The sequence below is a fragment of the Ipomoea nil genome, unplaced genomic scaffold (genome assembly GCF_001879475.1).
Source record: "Ipomoea nil cultivar Tokyo-kokei standard unplaced genomic scaffold, Asagao_1.1 scaffold0188, whole genome shotgun sequence".
NCBI classification, from domain to species: domain Eukaryota; kingdom Viridiplantae; phylum Streptophyta; class Magnoliopsida; order Solanales; family Convolvulaceae; genus Ipomoea; species Ipomoea nil.
In genome coordinates, this window is record NW_017616616.1 from 928303 (window position 1) to 942337 (window position 14035).

A 14035-nucleotide genomic window follows, 5' to 3' on the forward strand; every position below is an offset into this window, starting at 1 on the left:
TCAAATAAATCATTTAACTCTTTTAAAATTGCAAATAAGTCATTATTACAAATTCCTCTTGGTATAATAGTGATTTTATACTTACTAGTAATAGTAATTTACTTGTGGGATGTACCAAAATAATTCTAAATAATTCAAAATTTTGTGCATTTTATTTTGTAAGTAGAAAAATATTATATATATCCTCCCGCTAACGCGAGAAAATACTTCAATTATCTCATTCGTTCGGGACGAGATTACACATTATATGTTCGAACATTTTATATATAATGTAATGTTTCCATTATATGTGTTTTAGACCATACAAGTTTAATAGTGCACTTTTTGTATATATATTTTATATTTATATATATTTAGCAAAAATATGAGTACATTTTAAAAGTTTCGAATAAATATCCACATGATTTTTGACCCTATAATAATGTAATTGGATTACAAATAATTAATTAAATACAAGGGGAAAATAAAAAAATAAAAATAAATAAAAATAAAGAAACTACTCACTCATATCACTGCCCCACTAGTTACTCCAAGCACTCCTTTTTCTATTGTTGAGGACAACAAGGAACCAAAAGACGAATGCTATGTGAGAAGAGATAATGGTGTCTAAATAGAATATGATCTCCCCAACCACACCCGTTTATACTAATTTTATAGTTGCTAATTCTAAACAACAGGTGAATTAGGATGTTCAGATATTTCCAACTACACGTGTCCCACATAGCCGACTAATTATCCCGCCAAGTTAGACTACTTATCACGTTGCCAGACAAGTTTCCATTGTTGATCCGCCATCGATAGCTCTTGTTGTCCCCGCCCAAATCCACAACAGGGCGAGGGGTGAAAACACCCCATATACGCTTGGCCTAAAAGTTAATTGACAGTCACTGACACTTGCTAGCGACCATTAGTAACCACATGCGACCCTTTGGTGCACATGTAGGCATGGTGGGGGCATTGGTCAGCATTCCCACTAGCAAGGTGGAGGAGAATGTTGCCCCTTCATATGCTATTATTTGGTTTTGTCGTCCTCATATTTGACATTCTAAATAGACCTTTGCACCTTACAATTCTTAATTTTGTGTCTTCTTGCACGTGGACCTATATATTTTTTTATCACGTTATACAGTTATACCTCATCCTTTATGCCTTTGATATTTAGTCTAATTCACATCTCTAACTCTTTTTTCTTATCACATAGATCTCAAAATCTTGCATATGGGTTCTCATTATTTTCCTCACCTAATAACTTTTAAGATTTATACTTCATAATAACTGAATTCACCTTTGCCTAATTTGGTAAATGGCGAATTTGTCATTGTTTACCAAACAGTTGATTTTGCAAACATTGCATTTTATAGTGCTTGATTGTTGGTGTTTTGGAGAAAAAAAAAATATTTTCTCAAAACACCACTTCATATATATATATATATATATATATATATATATATATATATATATATATATATAACTTCTAAAAGAGGCTTAAAGACTCCTTTAATAAATGAATATACTCCTCAATTTTACCCACCCAATTAGATGGACAATGAATGGGCAAGCAATTTAAGAGTCTCAAGACTTCATTCATACTTTTCTTACTGATGTGGTAAAAGAAAATGGGGGGTTGCTCCTATTATTAGTATTATATTATTATATTATTATTATTGTGAATAATAGTCAAATAGGTCATCTAATAAAAAAAAAATTACAACTAGATCAGCATATTGTATTAGTGATTGTTAGCAGATACCAGGTTAATAGGTGATTTTAAGTTAAAATCTTGCATTGTTTAAGGATTTAATTGTAGATTTTATGAGTTCGATAATTCAATTGTAATTTGGTATATAGTTCAATGACTTACTTGACCATTATTATTATTATTATTCAATTTTATTTTATTTTTTTTGAAAATAAAGCAAAGCTATATATTAATGAATGAGTAAAGCAATAGAGTCAGGGGGACGGAGTCCCAAACCATAGAGTGTTCCTGATCAAAAGCTACCGAAGCTAAAGTATGAGCATGTAAATTTAACGATCTAGAAATAACATTTAAAGAGCAATGATTAAACAAAGAAATTGACGTCCTGCATTGGTCCACAACGACCCCAACATAGGACCGAATAGCCGTGGGAGCCGAGAGTAAAGAACTTCGTAGTTCTGAGCAATCCGTTAGGAGATCCACATCCATCACGTTTCGTTCCCTGAGTTAAGATAATGCTTCATTGCATGCAAGTGCTTCGGCCATAAGCGGCGAAAAACATCCCGGCAATTGTCCATTTGTGGCTGCTTGAAACGAACCTGTTTGCGAGAGTAATACAACGCCAATTGTAGCTTCTCCGGTGGACGGCCGATATCCCGCGTCTACAAAACACCTCGGGCGGACCTGCTCCGGTTCTGCAGATGCTGATGTCGGCAAAGGGTGAGGAAGACGCCGGTGGAGCTGGGCGTACGTGTGCATGGCGGCATCAACCCGTCGCCATATCTGTCCGGCCCGGAACAATGTACCCTCCCACACGACTGTGTTTTGGGCATTCCAGAGATAATAAAGCACAGCCACCAATTGACCACATTGTTCTTCTGTCAAAATATTCAACGCACCCATGAGCCATATTGGAAACGAGTTAGCCAAAATATTTGTGATAGGTAACTCCGTAACATTCCATACAAGTCTAGAGTATTCACAAAGAACAAGAGAATGCATAACATCTTCATGTTGTAAATCACACATTGAGCATGTTGGGTTCACATCTACCCTCTTTATAATTAAGTTGCTAGTGGTGGGGAGAATATCACACAAAGCTCTCCATAGGAAGGTTTTCCATTTAGGTGGAACCTTCAATTTCCATAATGATACCCATTTATCAAAAGCACCTGGGTCACTAAGCCAATACCATGAGTCCTCATACTCTGAACTAATCAGGATTCTAGATATACGAGCCACATCCTCCGGTTCAAACAGGTCAGATAAAATATGAGGATCCCATTCATTCATTTGCTGATCAATTAAACCTGCCACTAGGGCCTCTTTCAATTCATCAGGCATAAGTGTTTGAATTAATGGACTGGGGTCATCAGGCAACCAAGGGTGTCCCAGGTCAAAGTTGTAGTACCGTTTCCAATTTTCCTGCGGGCCCCAGAACATACCATATCATGTGCTGCCATAATACTCCGCCAACAATAACTCGGGCAGTTCCCTAAAGTGGCATCAATAAAAGAAGTTTTGGGGTAATAACGAGCCTTATATACCTTTGCAGCTAGGGAGGTAGGATCAGTAAGGAATCGCCAGGCCTATTTTCCCAGCATTGTCAGGTTGAAAGCACGGAGATCCTTGAATCCCAATCCGCCAACACACTCTTTAAGAGCACATCTTTACCCGCCTGAGAGAGCAGCTTCTTATTCCATGATCCGATCCTCTGTTTGATTTTATCCTCCACATAGGCAAAAACAACCCTCTTATTCCTACCTACAAATGAAGGTAGGCCAAGATATTTTACAAAATTTGGGGCTTGCACAACCCCTTTGGATAACACCACCTCCTCCCTAACATTCTCCGGGGTATTTATGCTAAAACAGATACTTGATTTATTAAAATTCACCATTTGTCCAGATAATTCCTTGTACCTTATCAAACACTGTTTAATCACACTGGCTTATTGGATATTGACTTTGAAAAATAGAAGGCTATCATCTGCAAAGAAAATATGTGAGATAGGGGGGCTCTTCTAACTAATCTGCACCCATGTATTGAGCCTGCCATTTGAGCTTTCTGCAGTAACATAGATAAACCCTCCGCACAAATAATAAATCAATAGGGTGATAGAGGGTTTCCTTGCTTGAGGCCACGAGTAGGTATTACCTGACCAGTACTCACGCCATTTACCGTAATATTGTAGGTTACGGTAGTCACACAAAGCGTAATTAACTTAATCCACCGGTCATCGAATCCCATAACCCCAAGCATCTTTTATAGGAATTGTCACTCCATCCTATCATAGGCCTTTGCCATATTCAATTTTAAAGCTCCCAACCAGTAGCAACTATTAGAATATTATCAGTGATTAGCCGTCCTGGAATAAATGCACTCAAGGTTTCCGAAATTAATTCCCCGATAAGTGGTTTCATCCTGTTGGCTATCATTTTTGTCATAATTCCATATAAAACATTCCCCAAAGCAATAGGTCTCAAATCTGCAACTGTCTCTGGCACACTTTTCTTTGGGATTAAAACAACATTTGTATCATTTAATCCCTCCGGGAAAACACATGAATTTAAGCAATTAACCACAAAAGTAGATACATCTCGCCCAACCACATCCCAAAAATGCTGATAAAACCTGGATTCAGTCCATCTGGGCCTGGAGCTTTATCAGGAAATATAGAAAAAAATTGCCAGCTTAACCTCATCAGGCTCAAACGGGCGCAATAAAGTATCATTTTGAGCAGGAGACACACGATGACACGAGAGGCAAAGTTATCAAACAGGGGATCATTACACATAGAATTACTAGAGCCAAAAATATATTTAAAGTATTCCAGGATAACTGAATTCATATTCTCCCCTTCCACCCAAATCTCATCCACATTCTTCAATCTAGTAACAAAGTTATTTTTCTTACGATCAGAAGCATACCTGTGGTAAAATTTTGTGTTGGAGTCCGCTCCACGTAGCCAGTGCTGCTTTGCTCGTTGCCTCCAATAAATATCCTCCTGGGCCTCCAGCTGGCAGAGTTGATTATTCAACGGCTGGAATTCGGCTAAAGCAGTCGGACCCCTTCTATATCACTTTGCATGTTAACGGATGAAGAATTAATTTTACTAAATACTTTTACAAATTAAATAACTAATACGATGTGTTGGGAGGTCAACCCATTCTTTCATCAGTTGAACATTTAGGAATAGAATGTAACGTAATGTAATAATCATAATACAATGACTTAATGTATTTTTTTTTTTTTTTTGAGTATTATTGAGTATATTACAAAAATACAATGTAGTATCTATTTTATAAATTTTCTATATATTACAGTCCATTTTGTAACCTTCTCTCTAGAGAGTCCGTCGTCTGAACAGAAGATGTTTGAGTGACTAAAAGTATACTTTAACAAAAGATATTTCATGTTGTTTATAAAATCCTAGAATAAATATAAATAAATAAATAAATAAATAAATCTATATATAAAAAAGGAAATTGTAGAGGGAAGACCCAACGGGCAACCAATCCAACCATAGAATTTGAAATTCAAACTGAATAGTATAAAACCTAAGAAGGAAGAGCGACCTTAAAACCCCACGCCAGACTAGCATCCCCATTTCACGGAGTTGCAGAAACTCACTGCAGCAAACGAAAGAAGAAATGGCCGATCAGAAGAAGAAGCAACAACACCTGAGCCTCAATCAACGTCACAACCGCGTCCTCTTAGACTTTTCTGCATCCCATTCCAAACCCCTTCCATCTTCTCGCTTCCATCGTAAGTATCCCTTCCGCCCCCAAACATGACTGTGTTTGTTTGTTTATGCATTTGATTTGACAGCATTTATAGATCACAGACTGCTGTTTAGTTGTTAAAAATTGGATCTTTCAGTCTTTTACTACATATCAATGTATTGCATTTGTGGGTGCGTGTGCATATGCTCACTGTCTGATTGTCTTTTGAAGAGGAAAAGGAGAAGATCGGAGCCCAGGGTGATTCTGGAGATGAAAAACAAAACTATGACGTTCCTAGTTTTAGATTTGATTTTGACTCTCCATCTGATTCTCATTCTCTCGGTATGGCTTCCTTTTATCAAACTGATGTTTTAGACATTGCATATTTTGGGGCTTGTGTATACTCACTGTCTGATTGGTTTTAAAGAGGAAAAGGAGATCACAGCTGGGAAAAATCTCCAAGATGAAAATGAGTTAAATGACGATATTCCTAATTTTGGAATTGGTTTTGATTCTCCTACTGCTTCTCCTCCTCTTGGTATGTCTTACTTTTCATGTTTTAATTCATGTTTGTGTAGGGCTAGGTCTGCATTTTTATATTAATTAGAAGGATTCTTATAAGTTTATTATTGACGCATATGCTATGTATTGAATGCATATTAATCAAATATAAAGAGGAACCAACCGAAGAATCAGAGTCTCTCGAAGACACTTTTGTCCCTCAGTGCTCTGAAGTAGCTGCTTTAGATACAAGGCCCAAGAGTTGTTTTGAGGAGGAGGAATTAACTGATCACTCCAAAAGTGGAATTGAAGATACACTGACAGAAGACTTTTCTCGCATCTCAGAAGTTGCTCATATTGATTCTAATCTGCCTGGTACTCACTACACACTGTCTTAGTTTCCAGTATCGTACAGTCTTACATATTTAGATAGATTAGATAGAAGATTTGATAATTCATTTGAAGATGAATTAGCTGTTCACTCCAAAATTGGAATTGAAGTACATTGACAGAAGATTTTTTGCACTTATCAGATTTTGCTTATACCAGCACACATGTACCTGGTACTGAATCTTGGAATTCCCAATCTCCCATGTGCAAAGTTGTTGATCATCAAGCCAATTAATCATTAATTTACTTGCAGTAGCAGTTCAGCTGGTTTACACTAAAAATCTAAAAGTTTCCAAAAAGTATGAATTGATTCCATAAAAAAATACAATCCTTTTACCAGTAATGGTTGAAGTAATAACCTTCTACAGTTCTACATATTACCCCAGCCAATATGTATATATGACTTTGTCTTTTTTTCTGCGATAAAAACCCAGAATTTATCTTTTGTATTTCTTTTTTACTTTGCACATTGGTGAGGTTTAAATGGGTGCATACCTTGCAGGAGAGAAGGAAAAAGTTGTAAAGAGGAGGATCAAAGGTCGACGTCGCCTGTGCAAAATTTCAGATGAAATTGATAGAAAGGAAAAGAATCTGAATGGCAATGAAGGGGCAAATGGTTTGGGGATTTCAGACTTTGACTCACCACCCCAAGTGAAAAATGCAGTTGAGAGTGAATATGCTGGTGGTGGGAGTGAAATTAGGGATATCCTGAATGATTTAAGTTCAAGACTCGAGATTCTTTCAATTGATAGGAAAGGGGTTAAAAAGCACATTGACAGGACTGAAACGAAGGACGAGCTTCCTGAATACCAAAGTGCTGATTCTTCATTTTCTCTCTCATCTGATTCTGCCAATGGATCAGGTGATGCAATTAAGGAGCAGTCTCCTTTGGATATTGGGTCAAGGAATGACCTGGAGATTCAGAGTCTAGGTGGAAGAGATTGCAGGATCAGGAGTTTAAGGGAAGAACAAAAAACAAATGAAGCTAAAAGAGTGGTGGGAAAATCAGAACATGTGAAAAAGACTAGTTTTTCTTATAATGCTCAAGAAGATGACAGTGATGATGATTGTGTACTTATGAGTGACAAGAATGATTTTAAAAGAGCGGGAAGGCCAAATAAGAATTTTGCACAGGAGCCCCGTGACTGGGATGATGGAGATGATTTTGTCTCAGTTGAAGAACATTCATTCACTTTGGATGGCCCAAACTATAGTTATAAGCTACCTGAAAAAGTTGCAAAGATATTATACCCTCATCAGTGTGATGGTTTGAAGTGGCTTTGGTCTATTCACTGTCAGGGGAAGGGAGGCATTCTGGGTGACGATATGGGTCTAGGAAAGACAATGCAGGTAATGAATCCTAAGATCCTACATTTCCCCTAAAAGAATAATATTAACATCATTATGTGGATAGAAATTTATTTGTACGTGTACCTTGCTTCAGATATGTGGCTTCTTAGCTGGGTTGTTTCATTCAAAGTTGATTAAAAGGGCTATGATTGTTGCTCCCAAAACACTAATGCCTCATTGGATCAAAGAATTATCTGTTGTGGGGCTCTCTGAGATGATTAGAGAGTAAGGCTTTGTGTTCATAGTTCTCTTTGCTTTATTATTTATTGCACCATATTTTGTATGGAGAAGTGATTTGCCCTCTTTTGCTGTAGATATTTTGGGACTAGTATGAAAGCTCGGGACTATGAACTCCAATATATACTGCAGGTGCGTGATTTCATCTTCAAAATTCGTGCAATGAAGTATTTAACACAATTAGTCTATGTCTTCTTCATACTATCATCATATTGAAACTATTTTTATTGAGTTTTCCAAATTTTTGATAGAGCTAATGCCCACTTTGTTCATGCCTTTTAATATTTTAAATATATTTTCAACAAGAGTGAAATTAATTTATTTTGTTGACTAAATTTCATTTAATGTTTTATTGTTCCTCTGCTCTTCTTTACCCAGTGCTCATTTGTTTTATCAATGACTGAGTTTGAATCCTGATTTTAATTTGAGAACATTGATGTTGATCTTATTCTATTATTATATACTTAGTTATGGGATCTGATTTCTGTTTCGTTTTTCAGGACAAAGGTGTTCTCCTCACAACTTATGACATTGTTCGAAATAATGTAAAATCTTTGTGTGGGGATTATTATCGCTATGGTGATGGAAGTGAGGACGATATTATATGGGATTACATGATTCTTGATGAGGTAGGTCCTAATCTAGATTTTTTTTAATCTCAATTTCAATATGTTGACAGGTCTTATAATTGTAAATAATATATTATGATTATGTCTATATTTGTTGGGTTTTTACTGGTGTGCATTTTTTACATTTCAAAGTTCCATTAGCAACTTAGAAACTGTTGAAATTATCACGTTGGATACCATGCTGGTCTCTAGGTCTAAGTACAATAACCTTCTAGCCTTTGCTTTTTCAACGAAAGTAAGAAAAGGTTGGGCCATTCAGGAGATTTAAACATTATAATTCTAGTGAGTTCTAGTCCAATATTTGAGATCCATGCAAGAAATTATTTTTGGCTGAACTCATTACACTGTACATAATGGGTATTGATAATATATAGGTATGTATGTTGTTACTTTTTTGCTTAAAAGATGTTGGTATTTTCTAACATGATTGCTCCAAGATGATCAGCATTTGGAAACTATAGCAGGACTTTCTGATATAAACATCACAGGCAAAAAATTGAGAAGGGGGGTTGCTGGAAAAATAAGAAGAAAAACTGGGTTTTGCTTGAGACCCCAAACCCCCTTGCCCCTTTGTTTAGGGTGAAGTTTCTGCTTGTCTAGTATTCCCAATAACACTCCCTTTTATCGGGCTATTACAAGGATTCCATAACTAATAATAAATATCGCCAACTTTCCTGATCACCACTAATAAAAACTAAAAACAGAATAGTTCATTGTTTATTTCTGCTACACAAGGTAACCAACTAATTTAATCTGTCAGCTTCCAATTAATTTAATCTGTCAGCTTCCATAACTTCTTCTGGGCCTTGTTTTCTGTTTCTTTGGTGGTATCCATGTCCCCAGAATGATTCACTTTCATCCTTATAACTTGAGAAAACAGTTTCAATCCTTTGGATTTGTGGTGCGAATTTTGATAGTACATTCTGTAAAAGTTGGAATCTAAACAGCGCATACAAGATTCTTGACTTCTGCCTTTTTATGCGTGAACTTTAAATCCTTATAGGGACATCTGATAAAAAATCCCAGTACACAGAGAGCAAAAAGTTTGCATGAAATACCTTGTGCTCATCGTATCATCATTAGTGGAACACCTATTCAGAACAATCTAAAGGTATTTTTTGTTTGCAGTAGCCTTTACTATTTCCTTTTGAGCTCTATATAATTTTTTTTTTTCTGTCCTTTTCACTTTAAGGGATGTCAATGTCAAGAATTGCTGCAGCTTTTTTAATCGTTTTCATTTTATTAATGTAGGAACTGTGGGCACTATTCAACTTTTGTTCACCTGGATTGCTTGGTGACAATAAGTGGTACTTATCATCATTCTTGAGAATAATCTAATTTTGCTAAGATCTTAAGTTCATAGACATGAACCTATTTTATATCTTCACTTCAGGTTTAAGGAAAAATATGAACATTATATTCTTCGGGGAAATGAAAAAAATGCAACTGATAGGGAAAAGCGTATCGGTTCAGCAGTGGCAAAGGTAATGGTTCGGTGTAGATTCAATTTTCTCTTGTTGTTTCTATTTTATTTTTTGAACTTAAGTTTGTATACCAAACAAAGTTTGTACATCCATGTAATAGTATTTCCTGTTTAGTGCTTTTTGTACACTCTTTTGATTCTTTATCCCCTATTTAGCATATTTATGGCTTCATTTAGGCATGTTGAAATCTCCTATTCTTGTTTTCTTTTTTCTTTTCTAATAAATGTATGTATTTGCATATGTCTTGATACACATGCACAAATGTAACTGGACTCTGGACATTAGTGCATGTATGGTCATATGTTCTATTATAGCGTGTTTCATAATTCATAATGCTTCAATCCACCAACTAGGTTTAAAGCTTAACTAAGTGGACTTTGCACTTGACAATTTGACATAGTTAAATTCTAAGTTCTAACCATATAGATTGCTTATGTCTTGTTATAATTTGTTGTTGTTGTTGTTGGTTTTTTTTTTTTTTAATTTTTTTTTTAATTTTTTTTAATTTTTTTTTATTAATTTAAATTTTGTTTTAACAGGAGTTACGAGATCGTATACAACCTTACTTTTTGCGACGTCTTAAAAGTGAGGTATTTTCAGAAGATGCCTCAACTAGCACAAAGCTTTCCAAGAAAAATGAGATGTGTGTGTGGCTAAAATTAACTAGTTGCCAGGTATAAATATGCACCTTTCTTCCTCTGAAGGTTTTTTTTTTAACTGAAGTGATCCTCACCTTATACTCTGTTATTTGGTATAGCGACAACTGTACGTTGCCTTTTTAAAGAGTGAGATAGTACTTTCAGCTTGTGATAGCTCGCCATTGGCAGCATTAACGGTAATGCTCTAAATGAAAGTTTACTTTCACTCATTGTATTCTATATAGTATATAGAGCTCTATTTTGTTATATTCTTAATTTATTTTGAATGCTATCTTGTATATTTGACATAGTGAACCACAATATAATGCTACTACAGACTTGCATGTGTGGAAACTTAGAATGCTAATTTTATCTACTAAATATAATGCTAATTTTATCTACTAAATTTTATAAAATTATATTTCCAATATCTGTGGAAACTTTCATTTCTTTGAAAACATCATATATTAATGAAAACAAATTAATTCTCTATAAAGAAGATTTGAATTTTTAAAAGAAGTTATTGGTACTATTATTTTTCAATTTCAAAATATATTTTAAACTTTGAAGTATGATTGGAAATACAATTTTCTGCATGCAGATTTTGAAAAAAATTTGTGATCATCCTCTTTTATTAACCAAAAGAGCTGCTGAAGAAGTTTTGGAAGGAATGGAATCAATGTCAGTCCCAGGCCAAGAGGATCATGCTATGGCTGAAAGATTGGTAATGCAAATGGCAGATGCAGCTGAGAAGTTTGATATTGAGGAGAATCAAAATATTTCGTGCAAGATTACTTTTATAATGCAATTATTGGTTAGTTATCATCAACATTAATACATATCTCCTACCTACATCAATTGCATTTTGTTAATGCCAGTGATTCTTTACTGTAGGAATTTTTGATTCCAAATGGACACCATGTTCTTATTTTTTCACAAACGCGTAGGATGCTTGATCAGATCCAGGTACTACCACTTTTGTTAATGTATTTTTTTTTAAAATTTTTTTTCCTTAACTGTAGATGTGATTATTATTTAACCATTTTCTGTTCCAGGCTTCTTTAAACTGCAGTGGTTTTAAGTTCTTGCGGATTGATGGGACTACTAAAGCTGCTGATAGATTGAAGATTGTTAATGTTGGTCTTCTTCTTAGAGTTTATCTTATGCTTTTACAAGTTCACATAATTATGTTTGGTTTCTTAATTTTATAGGATTTTCAAGAGGGTTGCGGTGCTCCTATTTTCCTTTTAACTTCTCAAGTTGGTGGTTTGGGTCTCACACTCACAAAAGCAGATCGTGTGATTGTGGTTGATCCAGCATGGAATCCAAGGTACATGGTTGAAAATCTGTCTTTTAGGTTTTTTGGATGACTCAGTGTTGTATGGATATTTACTGATATGCATATTTGGTGACATTTGATGCTAAGTTTACAATTAATTGTTGAAAATGTTTGTGCTTTCCATATGCATAATCTTACCAGAGGAGTTTTGATGCTTTGCAGTACTGACAATCAGAGTGTTGACCGAGCATATCGTATTGGGCAAAAAAAGGATGTGATTGTATACAGATTGATGACCTGTGGTACAGTTGAGGAGAAGATCTACAGAAAACAGGTCCATACATATTTATTTATTCATTTAACACTTGCAGTTGCAAACTTCTGTTTCTTCAAGAGTACTTCTACAATTAAATCCTGTAGCCTATGGATACTAATTATGGCAAATGCATTACAAGTTGATATCTGAAATCATTGATTAACTTTTCTTGAGAAGTCTATTTAAGTTTCTGAAATATATACAGATTTGAAGAATTTGAAATTTTCTAGTTAATTTTCATAATTTGGTTGTTGCTTTGATGACAACTTCTAAACCTAATTCTCTAATTTTATTTTTATTAAAAAAAAAATCCTAATACAGGTTTTCAAGGGGGGTTTGTTCAAAAGTGCAACTGAGCATAGAGAACAAGTCCGTTACTTCAGTAAAGGGGTATGTGTAAATTGTGTGCTCAGAATACAATGTTATCCACTTTTTGTTAAGACCACCATCTATGCTTATGCATGTATGTGATATATACATTGTATACATATGTAATATGTGCGTTAAATTTCAGGATCTTCAGGAGCTCTTCAGTATTCCTCAACAGGGTTTTGATGTATCTTTGACTCAACAACAATTGGATGAAGAGCATGATCACCACCACAAAATGTATTCCAATGCTTCTAAAATTTCTTCTTTTGATTTTATGGCCATGCATGCATTTTCTCGCCCCTTTCCTCATATGTTATGTCATTTGTTTGCAGGGAAGGGTCAGCAAAAGCCGAAATGGAGTTTTTGGAGACGTTGGATATAGCAGGAGTTAGTCAACATAGTTTACTATTTTCCAAAACAGCCCCTGTAACAGTTGATCTGGATGATGAGGATGTTAGAAGGTGAGTCAGATATTAAATTGCACATTCATATAGAGTATGCATATATGCATTAACTTGGGATGCTAACTCTACGTTTTTATTCCTGGATGCAGTGTGAGAGCGGCTGCTGTGTATGTGGGAAATGCACCATCACGCTCATCAGTTGAGCCTGATGTCATTGGGTAAATCCCGGACTGTTTAGGCATACATCATATTTTTTTGAATTGAAAATATCATGTTCTCTACGAGTTTGTAACATTGTTACATTGGTATGTTTTCCAGAGGGGCACAATTCGCGTTCAATCCAAAAGACGTGGTGAAGTCACATGCGCCAAAGAAATCATACAATGTCGTTTCTCATCCAACTGAGTCTGAAATTAGAGATCGAATCAAAAGACTGTCACACATGTTTGCGGAAAAGGTGTTGAAGAATCTCTTGCAACAGTAGTTTTTATACATGTGTTTTAACATGGATTCAACTATTGAAGTTTTTTTTGTTTTATTAATATCTCAGGGAATGAGATTGCCTGATAGAGGAGAGAAGCTGCAGAAGCAAATAGCTGAGCTGTATGCAGAGCTGGACATGGTTCGAAATGAAGGAAAGGCGAATGAAGTCATCGACTTGGATGATATATCTGGGAAGTTGGAGAGGGTGATGAATGTGTGAATGTAGTCGTGGTTCGAAATGAAGGAAAAGGGAATGAAGTCATCAACTTGGATGATAGATATATCTGGGAGGGGGGTGATTAATGTGTAAATGTAGTCTTTTGTCAATGCAAAATTTGATCAATTGTGGTACTGGTTTCTAAATAGTAGTGTGTTCACTGGCTGTTTTGGACAGGTTTTACATATATGTAACTGGCCTGCTATGAACTCATCACTTATTTTGAATGGGAAGAAGCCACAGTTTATTTACCAGGGTTCATATTACATTGTAAATCTAGATACAAAAATTCTGTACAAATATCTTGATAA

The 14035-nt window shown here is 35.4% G+C and overlaps 2 protein-coding genes across 3 annotated transcripts; one reads left to right on the plus strand and one right to left on the minus strand.

Annotated features, from left to right (window-relative positions):
* Positions 1-2206: 2206 nt before the first annotated feature.
* Positions 2207-3142, minus strand: LOC109186273. The gene has a single exon (XM_019336200.1). It carries the CDS (start codon positions 3140-3142, stop codon positions 2207-2209), a length of 936 nt encoding a protein of 311 aa, XP_019191745.1.
* Positions 3143-5181: 2039 nt separating this feature from the next.
* On the plus strand, positions 5182-13978 carry LOC109180540 (protein CHROMATIN REMODELING 24). Of its 2 annotated transcripts, XM_019330182.1 has the most exons (25): positions 5182-5467; positions 5656-5766; positions 5852-5962; positions 6100-6300; positions 6818-7665; positions 7760-7890; positions 7980-8034; positions 8403-8531; positions 9535-9642; positions 9783-9838; positions 9925-10015; positions 10555-10689; positions 10773-10850; positions 11255-11467; positions 11548-11619; positions 11709-11789; positions 11865-11983; positions 12155-12266; positions 12570-12638; positions 12763-12857; positions 12953-13081; positions 13174-13242; positions 13343-13481; positions 13575-13712; positions 13803-13978. In XM_019330182.1, exons 1-25 carry the CDS (start codon positions 5353-5355, stop codon positions 13815-13817), a joined length of 3420 nt encoding a protein of 1139 aa, XP_019185727.1. In that variant the 5' UTR covers positions 5182-5352; the 3' UTR covers positions 13818-13978. The 2 variants fall into 2 exon arrangements, with proteins under 2 accessions (XP_019185727.1, XP_019185720.1); XM_019330175.1 differs by having other exon boundaries at positions 13575-13978.
* The last annotated feature ends 57 nt before the right edge of the window (positions 13979-14035 follow it).